This window comes from Protopterus annectens, chromosome 10.part0 (assembly GCF_019279795.1).
Source record: "Protopterus annectens isolate FY-2018-M chromosome 10.part0, PAN1.0, whole genome shotgun sequence".
NCBI lineage: Eukaryota > Metazoa > Chordata > Ceratodontiformes > Protopteridae > Protopterus > Protopterus annectens.
The window spans coordinates 855,361,830-855,382,481 of record NC_056744.1 but is presented as its reverse complement, the minus strand read 5'-3'; the positions used below and the strand labels follow the sequence as shown (position 1 = coordinate 855,382,481).

The 20,652-nt window shown below is 37.3% G+C and overlaps 1 protein-coding gene across 1 annotated transcript in view; it reads right to left on the bottom strand.

The window, feature by feature from the left end:
* The window catches only part of HFM1 (helicase for meiosis 1), a 3,254,758-nt gene that overhangs the window by 286,491 nt on the left and 2,947,615 nt on the right, over positions 1 to 20,652 (bottom strand). The window contains exon 24 of the mRNA XM_044086815.1: positions 9,141 to 9,226. Coding sequence (XP_043942750.1) covers positions 9,141 to 9,226 — 86 coding nt within the window. The remainder of the gene's footprint in view (positions 1 to 9,140; positions 9,227 to 20,652) is intronic.

Here is a 20,652-nt window from a genome sequence, read left to right as displayed (position 1 = left end):
AGTTTCCTTTGTAGCTGAAATTTATTTTCATGGATGGGTCTCTGATTACTTCAATATAAATTTTTTCTTATGGATTACCTACTTCTGTTAGTTTGGGTGATGTAGCATATGAACTTATTTTTATTTTTTCTCTAAGGTTATTCTTGTTTTAGGTGACAAGATATCCTGGTATTCTTCATTTAACTCTATCAATTATTTTAAGAGTTGTTACTTTAGCTTCCTGTACATTTTTCTGACTCTCCACAAGTTTTAAATCCAATTGTTTACATTTTTGTAATATCAAGATCTCATCTTAGCACTTTTGTGATTTTTAAGGTACTCCCATATGATGATATCATTAGCATCTCCATTATCATTATGGGAAATAAACTCTTAAAAACATCATTGTTTAAAACATTCCTTCAGTACTCCTAATTTAATTATACACAATGCAATTCTTGTGACAAGAGGTAATTCCCTTGTGTCCATTGTTAAATTAAGGTAAACTACATTATGTTATAAAGGATTATGAGCAGGTCACTGATCATAACCTGCTTATTATGTGTTTGAGACACGGATGCCAAGAAACTAACCTTGTGAGCAAAGCTCGAGGTGAATCTTGGCATTCATGTTGAGAACTGAACTTGAAATGGACTATACACAAACCACCACTTCCAACAAAGAAACCAGACCAGCTCAATAACAGGAACCACAAGTGACAGAAAATGTTAAATAAACACTTGACTGACGATAGTTTACCTAGGTTTCGTCTTTAATGTACAAACTTCTTCAGAACAGTATCACATCAAATTCACATTGGTTATATACACTCCTCTCATCCCAATTTACACATTCAATTAATCATTTATTCAATTGCCACTCAAACAATTTAAACATTTTTAAAAATATATATTAAAAATAATGTGTGAACTCATATAAATTGTGTTAATTGCTACACTAGATCATATACATAAAAATGTGAGTTATGACAAATTACTAAATTCTATAAATATTATAGAATTTTTTAACAATTACTCATTAAAAAAACATAAAATGTGAAACACGTAAAAGCATTCAAATATGACCATATTAATCAACCTAATATATACTTTAATTTCAAAATAGGGGCTATACTTATGTTTTCATTAATACCAGGGAAAACAGTGGCATCTAACCTCAGTTGCCACTTCATTTCACACACATTCAAATGTACATCAAGGATGCTACCCCGACTGTCCTTCTTAATTTGTTGTATTATACAAAACTTAAACTCATGTCACGGGTATTGCCCTATATGTCTAACCAATGCATTTGTATTTCTCATATGCTTGATATCTAAAACTTGCTCAATTATCCTTTCCCTTATGCTTCTACATGTTTTTCCTATGTAAAAGGCAGAACAATGTACACATTTTCCTAAGTAAACTACATTTTTACTGTGACAGTCAAAGTGTCCATGAATATTAATGGGCACATCTGCCACAGTAATTTTGTTGCCAGTGATTAAAATATGTTTACATGTACTACATCTTCCACACTTAAAATTCCCTTTTAATCTACTTGTTCCACTGCAATTATTGCTAAAGTGACATCCTATTTCCAATAGTTGCTTAAATGACTTTCCTTTTCTGAAAACATTTTTTGGGGATTTGCATAATTTAACCCATACATTATTGTCTATTTTTTTTTTTTTTTTAAAAACACATAACTAAGGGAGAGAAAGAGAACACATAATTAAGGGTTATGATAAGAGACCCAGTCATAATTATTTGCAGTGCTTGTAGATTTATCCCGTCCATGTACTTCTAGTAACAGAAAAAAAAAAAAAAAAAAAAAGAGTTCTGTTTTGTCGGCTTTCAAAGCCATAAAGCGCTTAACGAGCACTGTCAGGAAGATAGCGTAACACAGTCCCTTTGGTTTGCACTCACCTTGCCAAGCCTTTCAAATGCTCAGGTTTTCATCTTATATGTTTGGTCTGTTCCTTATAAAATATTTGATTTTTGGACATATCACTGAAGTCACTATATAATGATTTTCATTTAAGTTTCAGACTTCATATCCTTCAGAAAATGCTGATGAACACACATGCTGTTATTATAGCTACTTTCTAAGTTTATGAGAGGAAATGAGAGACACATTATCAGTACGGACAGCGGGCATAAACAAATCTGTTTTTTATTCTGCCACTGTCTTTTCTTTGTCAGTACTGGCAGATTTGACTGCCTAATGTGCAACCCCATTTTAACAAGTTAAGTAGGGGGTGCTTAACATTGGTTAAGATCGTGTCTTCTGCTGTAGTAGAGTTTAACTGATTTGCCTTTTTCCAGAAACTGGAGTGTAATTACCACTGTGTATGCAGTACAATATTATTTATCTTATCTTTTGAGTTAAGGGGTGTATATATTCTATCTATTCTACCTTGAGTTCAATATAAATGCGAACAATTAATGAAATATAGAGAGTCTTTACTTGTAAGTGTAATAGTGTCTCTGACATTTAAATTGTCAATCCAATTTTAAAGGTCTGGCAGAGACAGTAATTTTAACTTTTGACTTTGCGCTGGTTTCTTAGTCAGACAATATACAGTTAAAATTGCCAACTAAAATCAAGCTTCCCTTTAGATTTTCTAACAGAATTTCAAGATGTTGCTTTGCTGTTTGTGCTCCTACACCTTGAATCCAATTAAAGTGTCTAATGTGTATATGTTACTTTAATATGAGATATTAACAGCTGAAAACATCCTCCTATAATCAGTTATTTTGTTAAATATTTTTGACATTATGAATTTCTCCACAAATTTGTAGTACCTCTTCTTTTCTTATTCAAAGTTGCTGACTCTGTTACTTCAATGTCCTTGTCATTTAACAGTTTTATATATTTTTCTAATATAGTCTCCTCAATAAAAACTATCTCACTATTATTTAAGTATAGGAATTTCTGTATTTTTCTATTGCCACTATTTATTCCACTGATAGCAAAAGAATACAACCTTTGAGGTATTCATCTGTTATAGATATTGTAATAAACTTTTGACCTTACATAGTGAATACTCATATATACATGACACTTAAAACACTGTCAAGTAATCATGGTGCTGATTTTTTTTATGTTACAGTTTTAACGAATAGTTACTCTGCTTGTATAATAAATAACCAAAACCTGTAAAATATTAACAAATATTGTCCAGTCCTACATGGAATGATATGTCCTAGCTTGTCCAAGTTCAGCCTAAACAAGCTACTATATCTCTACCCTAGTAAATAACATATTGGCAAATAGAAATTCTACTGTTGCAACAAATAATGCAGATTCTAAGAAAATATTATAAAGATAAATTGACTACAGGACAAGAAATAAAGTTAATAATATTCTGTTATATGTTGGTTTAACTAAATCAACAAAATTTGCTTTGCAATGTTTATAAATATTGTTTTATATCAGTTCATCTATATTTTATCACTGATATTTATAAAAAAAGTAAGCATTGTACAGTATTTATTTATTTTTATTTTACATTTGTTAACCGGGGGTGTCTGACTGAGCCAAAAAGGCCCTTTTTCAGCAGAGGTCTGGGGAGAAAAGCTCCACAAAGAAAAATTACAAATACATTTAGTTATTTAGACATGATCAGTATACACATAAATTACAAAAGACATGTTTTTACAGTAGTATGCGGCACATCAACAGTTACAGTGGAGAGAACAAACAAAAAAATATTAATTTAAAAATAAAGGTAATTAATAGATTTGTGGTGTACAGCTGAAATTTGGAACATAGGTAGAATACATACATAGTACACAGGTAGATTAGCCAGTGTTTGTGAGTAAGACTGAAAACTATTATCAAGTAGTCTAGATTTAGTATGTATACCTTATCCGCTTTCACTAGCCTGGAGAGCAATCATGGCACTGCCAACTTTGCTTGAGATGTTGCCTGATGAAGTCTTTAAAGGAGGCTTTGGATGATGTGTTTTGAATGCTAGTGGGGAATGGAGTTCCATTTTTTAGCCACTGAACTACTATATAGCACATCTCTAAAGCTATTGTAGATGTTGGTGACTTCTAGTAGTAGTTTGCTTGATGATCTAAGAGGCCTTTTGGCTGAGTGATGTTGTACTAGGTTTTTGAGGGCATGACACTTATTGGGGAGGTAATAGATAGAATGACAGAGGCAGACTATCTCTACCCTTAATCTACACATTACATTACTAAAACCCTTTCCCACTACAGGCAAAAGGAAATAGAACACAGACAACACAAAACATGCAAAACATTGAATCTATCCCCTTACCTAACCCTTACTCTAACCCAATCCTGCAAACACTTGCATATTCACAACAAAGCCCTTTTAGAATCAGAATCCAGCTGGATTGGCGCAGTCTTTGAATCTGACTTAGAGTGCTTCTTCCGAGGTAGCTCTGTGGTAGAATCCAATGAACGTGTTGAAGAACCAGAAGGTTTCGAAGGCTTTTGCAAAGTCTCTTTATGTTTAGTTTTTGGGGGGGGATTGAGCCCCAAAAATAACCTCTGAGAAAGATGATGGCAGGTGACCTTTCAGTATCAGCTTGTTATTTTTATCTGCGATTGCTCTGGAATTAAAAGCCTTACCGATAAGGCAATCTACTTGAAGATGGTCAGGACTTAAACAATACAAGCATAAAGCATGTGCATCTGACAAAGGCAACTTGTGCCCACATTTCAGGCATTTCTTAAAACCAGATGAACCTCTTAAACTTTTTTCAGACATAACTCTAAAAGGAAGACCAAAAATATATGTTTTTTTTTTAATCAGGAAAACGTTAACAATAGAAAAAAAGTTATACTAACAATTGTAACTATAGATTACACTAAACGTGTAAAGTGATAGAAAAGAAATAAGGGAGGGAGGCCTAATAACAATGGTAAGTACAATTACACCAAAAACATTGTGTAAAATACAGGGAGGTTAAAGGGTAAAGGCAATGAATGAATTACAGAAATAAGTAATATAAAGAATTATAGCAATAGAAAAATATGAAAAACTTCAGAACTTATCTCCCACACAAAAAAACACTTGATAGCTCAAAGAGACCACATCCAAACTTGAAAGCAGCAAATGAGATCTGAGGTATGTTACGGGTTGGTGCGTTATGGGTAAGGGAGGAGCTCAACAGCTTTTTAGTGGCCACAAGCTAAAATGACGTCTGAGTGAGATCTGAAGGTCAGATCTGAACTCAGCTCTTGAGAAATGAATGAAAATTGACAACATCAGATCTACCATTGACCTATTGGTTGATATGATTAGAAAAACTCAATGCTGGATCTACCCATATACCCAGGTCTTTAAATGAGCCTACAGTTTTATCACTGTGTGCTGCATTAAATATTCACCTCTCAGTTTATGTATCCCAAATTTTATATGCTTAATTTTTGATGTATTTATCAGCATATTATTCTCCTGTATCCAAATGGTCAATTTAGTCAGGCTCTTTTGCAGACATGTCCAACCTGTAACATGTGTAATTAGCTTTCCCAATTTCAAGCCATCTGCATAAAGACAGTAGAACACCTCAGATGAAAAAGATAGATCTGAAAGATACAATCTAAACAAGTATGGGTGTAGGACAGAGCCCTGTGGGACACCCTGACTGTAACCTCAAATTTCACTTGTCCAATTGTTGTATAATACCTCCATGTCCTATTTGTTATAAAGCATTTTATACTTGTTTGGTAAAAAAGATATGCTGACTGAGTAACTAACTATGAATGTGTCTAGTTTACTACTATGTATTTATATAATTTGATTTTTGTTCATGTATATACTGCTGTATGTTTGCTGTTAAAATATGGCCTGGGTCATTACTGAAAAAACGTTTAGTGTTTAGGTATTTGTTAACCTGGTTAACAAAAGAAGTAAACAAACATATAAATTAAGTGTTCTTCTTCACCACTGTCATGGATGAGGTTGTTGTCATGCAGTTAAGATAAAATTAATTCATGGGGATTTGGCTTTCACAAACATAATTCCCCATTTAGCAAGGAATAGAGACAAAATACACAAATATAACAGAGCTTGTATACAATTATAACAAGAAACATGCAAGAGCTGAGCTTTAGCGCTACATAACACAAAACAGTCAAGGACCATGGAGAACCAATTTCTTTATAGATAATGAGATGTGCAATTGTCATACATCATGGGAGGTGATCCCCTAGTGTGAAACATCTGTAGAAGTTTTGCTGAAGAGGCCTTCAGTTGGTGGATATGTATTCTTCATAAAGTATATTCCACTGGAGCTACTATGAAGGGTAATATTGGTATATATTTTTTTCTTGAAGCACTGTATTTCTTAACAGAAGTTAATGCAAATTTAAACTACAATCTACTCACAAGAACTGATAAATGGCCAGTAATTAAAGCAACAACATCTTCAATTTCATCAAACTAGTAATATCTACTAGTCATAAAAATAATTGTTTGTTTGTGTCTTTCGGCTTTTCCTGGTTAGGGGTCGCCACAGCGGAACTCCAGTCCGCTAATGATAGTCATAAAAATAATAAACATATAAAAAATACTGAAACCACTGTTAAGCCAGAAGACAAGCCTTAAAACAACTCTTTAGCATTAATCTAAGTATTTCATGCTTTCATCAATAGCAATAGACGTCTTCAGAAATGAATTACACTAAAGATACATGAGCTTAAATACTTGAAATAAAATAATGTTAACCAATCACAATAAAAATACAATTAAAAACACATCCAGTGTTATTTGCCACTCTGTTTAACCCTTTAACATCTAAATTCCTTTAGCCAACCTACAGTCCTTCAGAAAACATTTAATATTTATGGTGTCATTTAAACCTGGTGGTTTGTCTGCTTCTAACCTTACCTGCCATTCAGTTTCTCTTTGCTCCACCTGATTTTTATAATTTCCTTCCCTTAAATCTTAAGGTATGTGCTCTACCACTACAAAGAGAAACTTCTTATAATTACTGCACCTAATGGTATGTTTATACAGGGCATTATTTTCATTCTTTGTTTTAATATCATAAAGATGTTCCTTTATCCTGGTGCCCAACTTTCTGGTCCTCATTCCTATATAATAACTTGGACAGCTTAAACACAAAGCTATGTAAACTATCCCTTTAGTCTCACAAGTATATATTCCAGGTACTTCTGTATTGTAATGTAAATGTTCTAACATTATATAGAGCCATTCATAAATAAACCTACAAGCAGCACAACTATTGCACTTAAAAGTGCCTTTTATTTTGTTGGAATATGGAGCCTCAACTTTAGTGCTGTCATGTTGTAACATTTGTTTAATGTTACTGTTCTTTTTATAAACAAAGACAAGCTGTTTACCTAGGATGTCAACTAGGTCTCTATTCCCTTCTATAAACTTCCAGTTATTAGATATAATATATCTGATGTCAGTACTATCTACTGACATTTCTATGGCATATCTGACTATAGCTGTTACCTCTGCAGGATTTTCTTTATCTTTTTGCTGAAACCCTTTTACTAAGATGGGTTGAAATTGTTCATATCTCTTAGAAATGATTTCCTGGGCATTTTTATTTAACATGTCTGCTCTATAGCCTCTTTCTTTAAACAAGGCAGTAATAAATTTTACCTCTTCTAAAAAGTCACTATCTTCACTTGTCATCCTAGAGGCTCTTATAAACTGGCCTCTGGGTATGTTGTTTTTTTATAAAGTTAGGATGATTACTTCTATGGTGAAGATAACTGTTGGAAATTTTACTTATAAATTTGTTGTTACTAGTATCCCAATTTAAATTTACATCTAGAAAACAAAGTGTGTGTTCTTCACCTCCTAATACAAATGTTAGGAAATTAGAACTATTATTGATACTGGCTAAGATGTGATTGGCATTACTGAATTCTAGTTGATCTTTGCTTATAATAAAAAACAAATCACCGACAAACCTCTGATAAATATTAGCAAAATCTAGTTTAGTTAAATTTGTCTTTTCCATCAGCCTACTACTAAGCTGGCAAAGGCTGGAGCTACTGAGGACCTCATAGCTACCCCTCTTAGTTGTTTATAGTATCTATGATTAAACAGAAATAAATTATTTTCTAGCACTATCTCAAAGAGGGAGCAGTATAATTCAAGAATAGAAGTACCCATATCTGTATACTTGTTTAGATATAATCTAATACATTCAATACCTTCTTGTTGGGGTATTGAGGTAAATAGAGACACCACATCTAAGGTTAACATAGAACAATTGTCTTTCTCATTTCTATATGCATCCTGAAATGACTTAATACTATTCAAAAAATCTTAGGAATCTCTGATATAAGATGGTAAAGCCTGAACTATAAGCTTTAATATATAATCTAGAAACAGTGGGTTCCCTATCTGCTATTGTGTGGTGCAGACTCTTTCAGTCTAAATGGGGTGGTGGGTGGCATCTTTATGAATTTTTGGTATCCCAAACAGAATACCTATTTTAGGATGTTCAACCAACATAAAACTGTATAGATCAAAATGTTTAATCCATTCATGAGGCAGTCATACAAACAATTCTGTATATACTAAAAGCTATCATGCACTTGTTGTGCAGTCATATCTAAATATTCTTCACTATTATCTAATATTTTTCAACAGCAGTGTTATATGTTGATAATTCATAACTACCAAGCTACCCCCCTGTCTGATTTCATGAATCTCACCTGTTTTAAGTTAGTGAGTTCATGGAGAGCTTTCTTTTCTTCTGTTGTCATGTTGGAAAAGGTTTCACTTTTTACTGTTTAATATTGACCTAATATCTCTTTGACATAATTGTTCAAATGTTTTAAGAGTATGATGTAACATAGGGTTGAAAGTAGAAGGTTTTATGAACACATGACTAACATTAACATCTTTCAGAATATAATTTAAAATGAGCTTTCTGGTAAAATATTTCAGTTCTAAGAGAGTTTTAGTAAGATTTGCTCTGCGGCTAGGGATGAAGTTTATCCCAAGTTCAATACTTTTTTATGACTGTCATTTACTTCAAAGTCAAATAAATTATAAAATTTCTTAACTTAAACTACAATCTGGTCTCCAGAACTGATAAATGGACAGTAATTACAGCAACAATGTCTTCAATTTCATCAAACTTATAATATCCACTACTCACAAAAATAATAAATATATATTGAAAATACCATTTCAAGTTCCCTTGCATTTGTATCTTCTATTTTTTTAAATGTTGTGAGTCCAGCGTTAACCATTGCATTAGATAAGGAAACTCCTGTAAAGAGATTACATGTTTTCAAACTACATATAACATTTTTGTAAAGATTAAAGTAGCTAAAAATATCTGCTTAACAGCCTATTTTGCTAAGTTTATTATATACTGAAATATGTGTTTTAACCAGGATTCCTTAAAAATAAATCAGAATAACACACCAAAAGGAATTTCTGGTCTTCCCATGTATTTTTACCATTTATCATATTAAGCACATGCCAGAACATTAAACATGCTTGAAGCAGAAAGAGTTAAAATTAATTGCAGATTAATAACAATGGATGTCATCATCCTCATATCCAACCAATGAAATCTACATATGAGACAGACACTCATGATAAATTAATCACCTTCATAGAGCTGGTAGCCAAGGGAAGGTGTAAAGAGAAACAAAACTAAAGTTATATACTTACCATAATGCTAGATCCATGTTGTCTTATCCTGTCCTCCTCATCTGATGGGTCTATCAGATCCCACACTGGCAGCTTGTAAATTTTGGATACAAGGCATGGGGTCCACCCCATCCTATAATTCCCTTCCATCAACTGAATACCTCAGAGTGAGTTTGCCTGTGTAACTCATAAGCATAACTGGCAACCAAAACTTACCTATCTACCTAGAATACAGAACATGGCTGGAAAATTGACAAGGCTGAGAATAAGAACTGTGAGGTCAAACTGGAGCCCAAGAGAGAGTGAGAATCTGGCAGTGGGATGGAGGGAGGGAGAGTTGAGGAGGACAGAAGAAGACAACATGGATCTAGCTTTATGGTAAGTATATAACTTTCGGAACAGATGTTGTCTCTTCCTTTCATCCTCAACTGATGGGACAGAGTCCCCAGCTACTACAAACCCTGTCAGGTCTCATGGAAGGATATTCCTGACGATGGACCTAGAATGCAAGCCCAGCTTGCAATGGGATATAAAGGTATGACAGTAAACCAAGTATCTGCTGCACAAATGTCATCAACAGGTTGTCTTGAGAAGTAGGTTGTTGAAGTGGCTACCACCCTGTTAGACTGAGCTTTAGGATTACAGAGCAAGATAAAGCTCCTTCCTTATATACATATAAAATGTAGTCAGATAGCCACATAGATAGAGTCACTTTCGAAACCCCTTTGCCAAGTTTGACAGAAGACAAAGAAACAAAGGGTTGGTCTGTCTTCCTTACAGTTTTAGTTCAATGAAGGTAAAAATCTCAGTTGTCAGTGAACATCCATCAAGTGTAGAATGTACCCTCCTTTACTGGAAGAATTTGTGAAGAAAACAAGTGGAATAATAGTTTGATTCTCAGTAAACTCTGAAGTCACCTTAGGATAAAAGGTAGAGTTAGTTTGCAGTGATACCCTATCCTTATGAAAAAACAAGTAAGCTGGGTTACAAGACAGAGCTTAAAGTGGAAGTAATAGTTACCATGAAAAGTGCCTTCCAAGAAGGATACCTCAGCTCTGCAGCCGCAGCTGGTTAAAAAGGGAGTTTTGTCAAGGTCTGAAGTAAAACTGTAATGTTCCATGGTGGAGAAGGATCTTTTAAAGGACGGCAAAAAAAGATAACCTTTCAAAAACGTTTGACAACGTTAAGGAAGCAATGGGAGTCTATTTCTCCCCCGCAGAGAGATTTGAGATGGAAGTCATCTGAACTTTAAGGATGGAATAGCTATTCCCATCATGAAACAGACCAGCTAGAAAATCTAAAACAGCAGGGAGAGGGGCCAAAAAAGGGTCTATATCCCTGTTAGATTCCCTTATAGAAAATATATTCCATTTGCTTCTGCAAACTTTCCTAGTGGTTTGTTTCTGCCATCCTGAGATGACAACCTGGACTGTCTGGCCATCATGGGAACTGGAGAAACCAAGCAAATAATTTCAGGACTGCTATGTCTGGTAAGGCATGCCAAATGAGTGAGAGACAAGGTCTGGAATGGGATCCATCACCTAAGGTGGGTATATCAAGTGAGACCAGAGATAGGCAAACCATATCTGTCAAGGCCAAAAGGGAGCAATGAGGATCACTTTTACCTTGCACCACATTGTTTTCTGCAGATACTTTGGAATGAGGGGAGGAGGAAATGAGCATACAAAAGACCTGTGGGGCCAATTGTGGACCAGAATGTCCCCCAAGACTCCCCCTCCTGGGGATCAGGGCAAAGTAACTGCTGCACTTGGTGCTGGAGGGGGTGACAAATAGGTTGAAGCATGGCTAGCCTTAGTGGCTGAAAATTCAATCTGATACCATTTGATTGAAGGATCACTTGTGAAGAAGAAGAGGAATGGACCTGCTCAATTTGTACTGTAACACAATGGATTTCCCCAGTATATGCACTGATACCAGAAACTGATGGGAAGACATTGCTCACTGCCAAACCCTCATGGCTTCTCAATGAAATGGGTAAGAACACGTTCCTCTTTGTTTGTTGATGTAACACCCCCCAAAATGTTGTCTGTCTGTAATGAAATCATACCCCTGGTGAGGGAATCCTGAAAAGCCTACAATGCCAGGAGGACTGCCCTCATTACCAGAACAGTGATATGAAGACTAGCCTCTGAGGAGGATCACATGCCTTGGACTGTCTTTGCCATGTAATGCCCCCACCCCAATACAAATGGGAAGCATCTGTAGTCATTGTGGTCTGGAGGGGGCGAAAGGATAAAATGGTGACAGAGGGAAACTAGGGGAAGTCCAACAACCAATGAACATGTTGTCTGCATATGCTGGTAAGGCAAATAGAAATGTGCATTGGTTGGTAATGCCCTGACCACTGAACTGCAAGAGTTCACTACAACACCCTCACGTAAAATCTTGCCTGAGGAGCTAGGGTGATAGAGGCTGCCATCAATCCCAGGAGACATAATATGAATCTAACCAGATACTTCTGATGGGACATGACCATTAAAGCTTGTTGCCAAAGTGTAAGAATTCATGACTCTGGTAGTTTGGCTATCTGCACTGTTATATCCAGATGGGCCCCAATGAACTCTATTGCCTGGACAGGAGCCAACTTTGATTTTTTTATATATTGATTGTGATTCCCAGATGGGAGTAAAGCTGCAGCAAGGAATCCCTGAATTGAATTAACAGTTATGAGCTAGTCATTCAGATATGGCAACATACAGAACCCCAGCAGTCTGAGATGAGCTGTTACCACTGCCATACACTTGGTGAACACCTGGGAGGATGTGGTGAAGCCAAAGGTCAGGGCTTTGGACTCAAAATGATTGTCACCAAGCTAGAAAAAACAACAGCAAAAAAAAAACTTTTGGAGGACATAGTTATCTTAATGTGGTAGTATGCACACTGAAGGTCTACTGAGCACAACCAGCCATTCATTCTTAACAGCAATAGGATGGACTGAATCGTGACCATCTGGAATTTTGTCTGTTTTACATACTGATTTAGCTGTCTGAGGTCCAAAATGGGCCTGTGGCCCCCATTTTTCTTTAGTACAAAATGAACTTTGAGTAGATTTTAGATCCATGTTGGTCTGGTGGGACCTCCTGGATGACTCATTTTTCTAGCAGCTTTTTTATCTTTTGTGCTGCAGCCTTCCTTGGTGGAAGTGGTGGGAGTGGAATGTCAGGAATACTTTGATTAAAGGAGAGATAAAGGAAGAGAAGAGAATTGTGTAGCCTCTGGTTATGATTCTCTACACTCAGGAATCTTGGGAAATGGCTGTCCAGGTTAGTGTGTGCAGAGACAAGCACGTCCTGACTGCCTCCAGAGTGCAGCAGTCAGGCAACCTTTCCTGGGTGCTAAAAATTTGCTGTTGGAGAAAATGTCCCAAAATCCTTAATTCTGTTGCAGAGATGCATCCAGATATACTGGTGAATAGTGATGCTGGTGCTCACTGCTCATGATGTGCCATCAGCTGTGTTGGAAGTAAGGTGCAAGGACACATTTGAGAGGAATTAGAAGGTAGCCACTTGTGTATCCATTGTTTTAAAGGCTTCCATAGATGAAGACCCTGAGACAAACTTGGAAAACTCCTTCATCAAATCCCTCTGAAAGCATATTAAATAATTTAAGTAGTTCAGCTCCCATAATTCAAAGGTAGCTAAAACATAAACCCACTTTCCAAATGTGTCCAATGCCCTAGATTTCCAGTCAGAAGGGTAGACAGCAGAGCACTCCTCTGCAAGCTCTTTCTTGGTGGGCGCTGCTACCATCAAGGAATCTACAGTGGGATTTTTGCTCCAGAAAGGCTTGTCCTTAGGGGACACTGATATTTTGTCAGCTTTACAGGGAATTGGTTCAACCACGTCTGGTTCCTTCCATACCTGTCTCAAAACCAAATTCACAAGTTCATCAGTGGGAGGGACTACCCAGGAGGTAGATGAGCTAGTCCCAAAATTCTCAAGGACTGCTAATTCATCCTGGGAGGGGGCAGTAGTGGACCACACCTCCATCTGTCATAATAGTTCTAGGAGTTCATGAAAGGACACATCCTCTAGGGGGATGTGGGGAATTCCTCCCCTTCACTGAAATCAGTATCCTTGGTAAGGGACTCCTGAGGGGAGCCCAAGTTCCTCCTTTCTCATGCATGCTTCCGATGTACTTCTCCAGTAGGAAGTATTGGGGAAGATTCCAAAGCAGATGGAGAGTCCACAACATGAAATGTCTCAAGGCCTCAATGGGCTGGCTGTAGCAGGAAGAAGAGGTAGAGGACCCAAAGAAGTCAGCTGGGGAAGAGACTGCTCTGAGTGGGAGAGACCGTTGATCTCTAGACTTGGAATGGACTTACTTGAAGGCCATGAAGGCTGAAGCTGAAACTGGCCCTGAAGAAGGCCCTTTAGCATCCAAAGAACCTGACAAGGGCATGATCCAAGACCCAATCTGTCTCACCTCTGAAGCTGGCACCAGAGTCAAGCTGTTGAGAGCTAAAGTGTCAAGAGAAAGGAAAGGATCTCAAAGTTTTGGAGTTGATCCTGATCCCCAGCACTGACCTCTGAGTTCTAGGATCCATCGAGATATCTGGTAGTTAGAGTCGATTGAATCAGAGAAATTGTCAGAGATGAAGACACACAGTCTTTCGGATCTACAACATGCAATCCTCTGGGCACACTTGGATCCACAGCCACTCGATCCAAAGGCCAGACAAGAGAAGGAGTAATTACCAAAGCAGAAGGAGGCACAGCTCCTGGACCCCCAACAGTGGTCACTTAAAGGATAACCCACAAATGGATTTGGATCTTTGTGAATTTCCTTATTATCCTGTCCATATCTGCTTTGGATTGGCTCCTAGTTGACCACACTGACCTAAGAGAAAAGACCATAGAAGGTTGCCAAGAGATTTGTTGAAAAGATCTCTCCTGCAGGAAGCGGGAACATAGCCTCAGACTTACAAGTTCGGGAGAGAACCTAGATTTAAAAAAGGGTGGAGTAGGAGATCTTATCCTGATCAACTCTGAAACAGTAGTCAGCTCTGAAGTCTTCTGCACCTTTGGAGATGGACCCAATAACCATGTCAAATCAGGGGACAATTTTCTAGGTTCCTTTTCCATGTACTTCTCTGAAATTTTCACTCAAGACACCTTAATCTTGTCTTCGTCCTTAAGTTTTTCTCCTTTACTTTTCTCTGATGACTTTTTTACTTGAGGGAGAGGAAGAAGATTGGTAGGGCCTTCCTTTTCTCCTGAGGAGGCAGGGAGAAGCCTCTTCAAGGTGAGCTTCGATCATTGGTCAGTAAGATCTCTGGCCCTGAAAGCAGAGCAAGCAGAAAAATCCTTGTTGAGGTGTGAGCCTAGCAAACAGTAAACATACTAGGAGTGTATATCTTGTGGGGAATATTATGGCCACAGGAAATGCACTTTTTAAATCCAAGTTACCATGAAACAACAAAGTTAACACAAACCAGGGAATGATTCTCTGGTTAAGCTAACAGTACCAAGGAATAATACACTGGTTAAACTAACCGTGTTAAGAAAGAAACCTGCTTGACAGAAAAGCCTGGCTAACATCAGGAAAAGGAGTGAAAAACTACACACTATGCTAAAAGTTTTTTTCATTGTTATAAGGTAGGAAGCAGAAAAAACACAAACAACCTCAAAGGAGGTAAAAGTAAGGAAATTACAGTAGCACCAGCTAAGAATCTCAACAAGAATGAAATAACCATTCAAAAAATAATACTTACCTGCTATAGCACTGAGCCAAGGAGACCACATATGTAGCTTTGAGTGGCAAAGGAGATATGAGAAATTCATTTGATGGAGGAGAATTGTGGGTAGGGGAGGAGCCTAAGCCTTAGATCCAAAGTATAACAGCTGCTGATGTTGGAACCAATCAGATGTGATATACCCACCAGTTGAAGATAGATGAAAAAGATAACATAAGGTAATGTGTTGACTAAAATGAAAAGGAAAAAAAATTAAAAATGTGAAAATGAAGTGGAGTTTTCTTTACAAACCTTAGGAGGAAGGGTTAAGTAATAAACCCATTAAGGTAACCTTCAGTAAAAAAAATTAGGGCCAAAAGATCAGGTAGAAAGCAGTCTTGGCCTACCTGAAACACAGATTTTGATGTCCCAATATTTAATGGATGAGTACAATTCCTTCTTAGCTAACAGCTTAATTCCCCAGTCCTAGTAAAGATGGCCTTTTGTTTTCACCAAACATTTTTGAATTGTGTCACTAATTCTGAGCCTACTGCCTCTTTAGAAAGACTGATCTAGTTAACTACCACTGTTTCTAAGAAATACTTCTTCGTATTATCTCCGAACCTCACACCTCCAATATGCCAAAATCTGTAAGCTGTAGTTACATTCTGTTATTTTCAGCATTTTGCTCTCGTTTGAAAGATAATAGTCATATGAACTTTTGTGTTCTCCTGCAGTACTTAAAGCTTTTGTCATGACCCCTTTTGACTATGAATTTTAGCTATTTTTGTCTCTGTGTGACTTTGATACAGACCATTTTTTATATCCTTCTATGACCTGCCTCTGTGCTCTTTTAGTCATGCAATCTATTATGTATAACTGGAGCTGTTATATATGAAAGATAACAGCCAGCCTTGCTATTTACCATATTTACTATAATTAACTGTATATTGTTTTATGTGATTTTATAATATCTATGTAGTGCATGGAGTGTTGTGATTACTTGCTGAAATCAGGAAAAAGATAAACTTGTTAAGCACATCCATAGCACAAGACACAATCTTATTTGTGCTTAAGGATGCTTACCAAAAGCTTGCTATGTATACCTAAACTCGGTTAAGATTGGGTCTCACGTATGGATTAATGGCAGAAGGTCTAATAGCTTTTAAAATCTGTTAGAACTTCAGTCTATCACGTTTATAAACAGAAAGTGGCTGAATGAAAGTCTAACAGCTCAGAAAGTCATTAGTTTTTCAGAGGGGCACTTTGTTTCTGTTTGTTGCAATATTATGTATTTTAACATCTTTCAAAGGCTTTGAAAGCTGGCAGAACCCTCTCACTTCTGCGTTTTTTTTCTGTAGGTGGTATGTGGAGCAGATAAAGTTCTATACACTGGGCACTGATCATAATCCTTTATTATGTATTCTCGACAGTGCGTGCGTGTGTGTGTGTGTGTGTGTGTGTGTGTGTGTGTGTGTGTACAATTATATGTTGAAACAATCAATTTTACTATTAATTTGATTGCTTTTACCTTGATGAGCCTGCTATTTCTTTTTAAATAAAGGGCTTAATTGTGTTCCTTCTGGACTAGTTTCATATTACCAATTGATAATGGATATCAAAACTTTTCGAAAGAAACAATTTAAAGTTTTTGTTTGTATGCAATGAGGTACAGGTTACTAAAAACCTTGAAATAACTTTTAAGACTAAACCTTCTACTTTTCAGTCACCGCACTGTAATACAGTTAAAATATTTGAACAATCTGTGCTGAATGAACTGTATTTGTGTCAGCATAATATTTGCTGAAATCTTGACATAGACAGGAAGGCTATACAATATTTAAACTCTAGAGATGATTGGTTATTTTACAGGCTGAAAAAAGAGGGATGGTGGTTATCTGGTTGAAATGTGACTACCTTCACAAAGCCTATAGGCAGTCAAACAACCATATGTTTTATATGAGACTGGATTTTGACTTTATAATGAAATTTAAACGTAAGAGTGATACTTTTTTGGAAATGGCTTTCAGTGAATGCATTATTAGTTCATACATCTAACAACAACTATTAGTTGAACAGCCATCTTACCAATATTTCTATTTACTCCCTAAGATACAAAGATTTATGATACCTGTACCAGAGAGATCCATAGTTTTAGGATGTGGATCATTAACAGAACCACCATCTGAATATTTGGAATTTTGTTTTAATTATTGGTTAAATTTGGTTGGTCTGTAGTCTGCAAAATTCATCAACTTCCTTTTAACAATTGCTAGGAATGGTTCTTTATAAGAGTGTTTTCTATTTTTCTCAACAAATTTTATCTGAAATTATGAGGTGCTGCTATGGGGCCACATTTACCGCCATTTATGTGGGCCTATATACGAGATATGTTCAGATATATTTGCTTTATAATGCTTCAAATAATGCTTTTCGTGGTTTGGTGGACATGTGGCAACAATTTCTTGATGACTGTTGGCTACTGTGAAAAAGAAACGTTGCATCCTTGGATGAGTTTGAGAGATACTTAAATAATCAATTTGAGATTAATTTTACAGTAAAATATGATTTGCAGAATACTGATTTTTTTATGCTTTTCCTACAAAATTAAATGACGGTGGTTCTGTGAAGACTTCATTAAATCACAAACTCGTTACAAAAAATTCATTGTTAGCTATGATAGACACCATCCCTGATTCATCACAGACAAAATTCTTTTCTCTAAAATTTTAAAGGTACACAGGATAAGTAGCAAGGAAACAGAAATTAATACAAGTATATCTAGGATGGAACATAAATTTAGCAAAACAGGTTATTGCACTTGTAAGGTGAGGAAAGCAAAGGATAGAGCCCTGACATTTAATTGATTCAAATTACTACAGCATTCTACTCCAGCTCCTGTGACGGATTCCTCTCAGGTTTCTCTTCCACTCAGGATTCTCTTAGATTTGTGACCAATACTGAAGAATGATCATATTCTGTGGGTAATTTGGTCCCTGAACATTGTTTGTTTGGCTACAGAACTAACCATAGATTAGAGTAACATCTTTTATGCTAAGAATATTTTGAAAGTATGTTCAACCACAGCCTAAGTACAGGCTTCATTCCAAAAGAGTGGAGAATTGCCATTGTCATCCCCTTGCACAAAGGTGGTGCCACTACTGACCCTGGAAACTATAGCCCCATTAGCTTGACAAGTCTGATCTATAAAGCCATGGAACGTATTATTATGGATCTCATAAACAAGGACATAGGCAATCTCCAAGCACTTGACCCCACCCAGTTCGGATTTGTCAAGGGCAGATCTTGCCTGTTGAACCTGCCTAACTTCTTTGAGACTGTCACCAAGTCCCTGGATGAGGGAAAGTCAGTACATACTGCTTATCTTGACTTGGCCAAGGCCTTTGACATAATCCCCCACTTGGGCATCACTGAAAAGCTAACATAACTTGGTGTAAGTCCCTATATCATCAGGAGGGTGGCCAACTGGCTCAATGATAGTACCCACAAAGTCAAACTAGGCACCTCCACATCTGACAGCAAACCTGTCACTAGTGGTGTTCCCCAGGATTCTGTCCTGGAACCCCTACTGTTTGGCATTTACTTGTCAGAGGTCCAGGTAAAGACAAAATGCCTGTGGCTGACCATGTTTGCGGATGACTGTAAGTTGGCTGCTGTCACTGACTCCCCAAATAATGGTAACATACTGCAAGAGGGTCTCACAGCAAGTAATGACTGGTGCCAAAGTCATGGCTACAAGTTAAATGCAAAAAAATGTATTATCATACCATTCAGCAAAAACACGGCCCCTACTGATTACCACATCAACGGCAACCTCCTAAGTACACAACCTTTGGTGAGACACCTGGGTACCCAGATTGACAACAATCTTGCATTTGACCATCATGTAGTGGCAGTGGTGAGAAAAGCCTTTTACCTGGTTCATCTCATAAGTAAAGGGATTGCATCCAGAAAAAAGGACATTATTACTTCTCTGTACTCCTCCCTCATTAGGCCAATAATTGAGCATAATGCCCCGTTTGGCATGTACCTCTCCAAACTTCTGCACCACCTGGAAAGGCCACAGAAATACCTCACAAAGAAAATCCATAGCCTCCAACACCTGTTCTATGTGAACAGGCTTAAATCACTATAGGTTCATAGGTATGTACTAAGCTATCTGCCCGAGGGCATTTATAAGCCTAGCCAGAGTGTGTCAGCTTTCGCCACCCCACTGATTAATTAACTGAGCCTCTGTCAAGAAGAGCCAATGAAGTGATCCCAGGGGTGTATTTTCTGTTACCCATCCACTCGTCAAGGTTTCTCTTGAAGAGTGTTAGTGAGGGGCTCTGCCTAATGTAATTAGGAATTTTGTTCCAAAGCATGGGGAGTCCCTGTGACAGGAATCTATCCCTCCAGCATGTTCTATTTATTGTTGTGGTGAGGTTTAGCTCACTAGAGCGAGTGGCTCGCAGTGACTTGGATTTCTTTAGGTGGGGCATATCCATCAATTCTGAGTTGGACATGGCTTTGTAAGTCAGGCAGAGATCACCTCTGAGTAAGCGATATGCCACTGAGTACAGCCGGAGTTTTTCCAGTCGGGCTGCATAGGACATATGTTTGAGGCCAGTAATCCTCTTGGTGAGGTACTTTTGAGGTCTTTCCAGCTGTTGGAAGTGTCTTGTGAGGTACATCCCAAATGGGGCATTGTACTCTATGATGGGTTTGATGAGTGACGAGTAGAGGGGCACTATAACCTCTTTATTTCTAGATGCGAACCCTTTAGTAATTAGATGGGCTACATAGAAGGATTTCCTAACTACTTTGGCAATATGATTGTCAAAGAAGAAATTACTATCTACCTGGGTCCCCAGATCTCTTATTACCTTTTCTGCATTAAGGGGGCTGCCACCTATGTGGTAATTCATGGGTGTTTTGGTTTTCGCAAATGGGGTGACTATGCATTTTTTGGCATTTAGTTCGAGACCATGACTTTGACACCAGGTGTCTGTCTCAGTAAGGCCCTTTTGAAGAATTTCCGTGTCAGCCGGAGAGTCAGTTATGCCTCCCAGGTTGCAGTCATCGGCGAACTTGGTTAGCCATAGTCCTCCTGTGTTTACCTGTACTACTGAGAAGTATATGCCAAACAGTAGGGGTCCCAGGATCGAGCCTTGTGGGACACCACTTGTGACTGGTTTAGAGTCGGAGCTGGAGCCTGCTATTCTTAACATGTGAGTTCTGTCTGTAAGCCACTTGACAACCCATCTTGTGACGTAGGGGTTTATGTTCAGGCTGGTGAGTTTTTCTATAATTCACGAGTGGGGAATGGTGTCAAAAGCCTT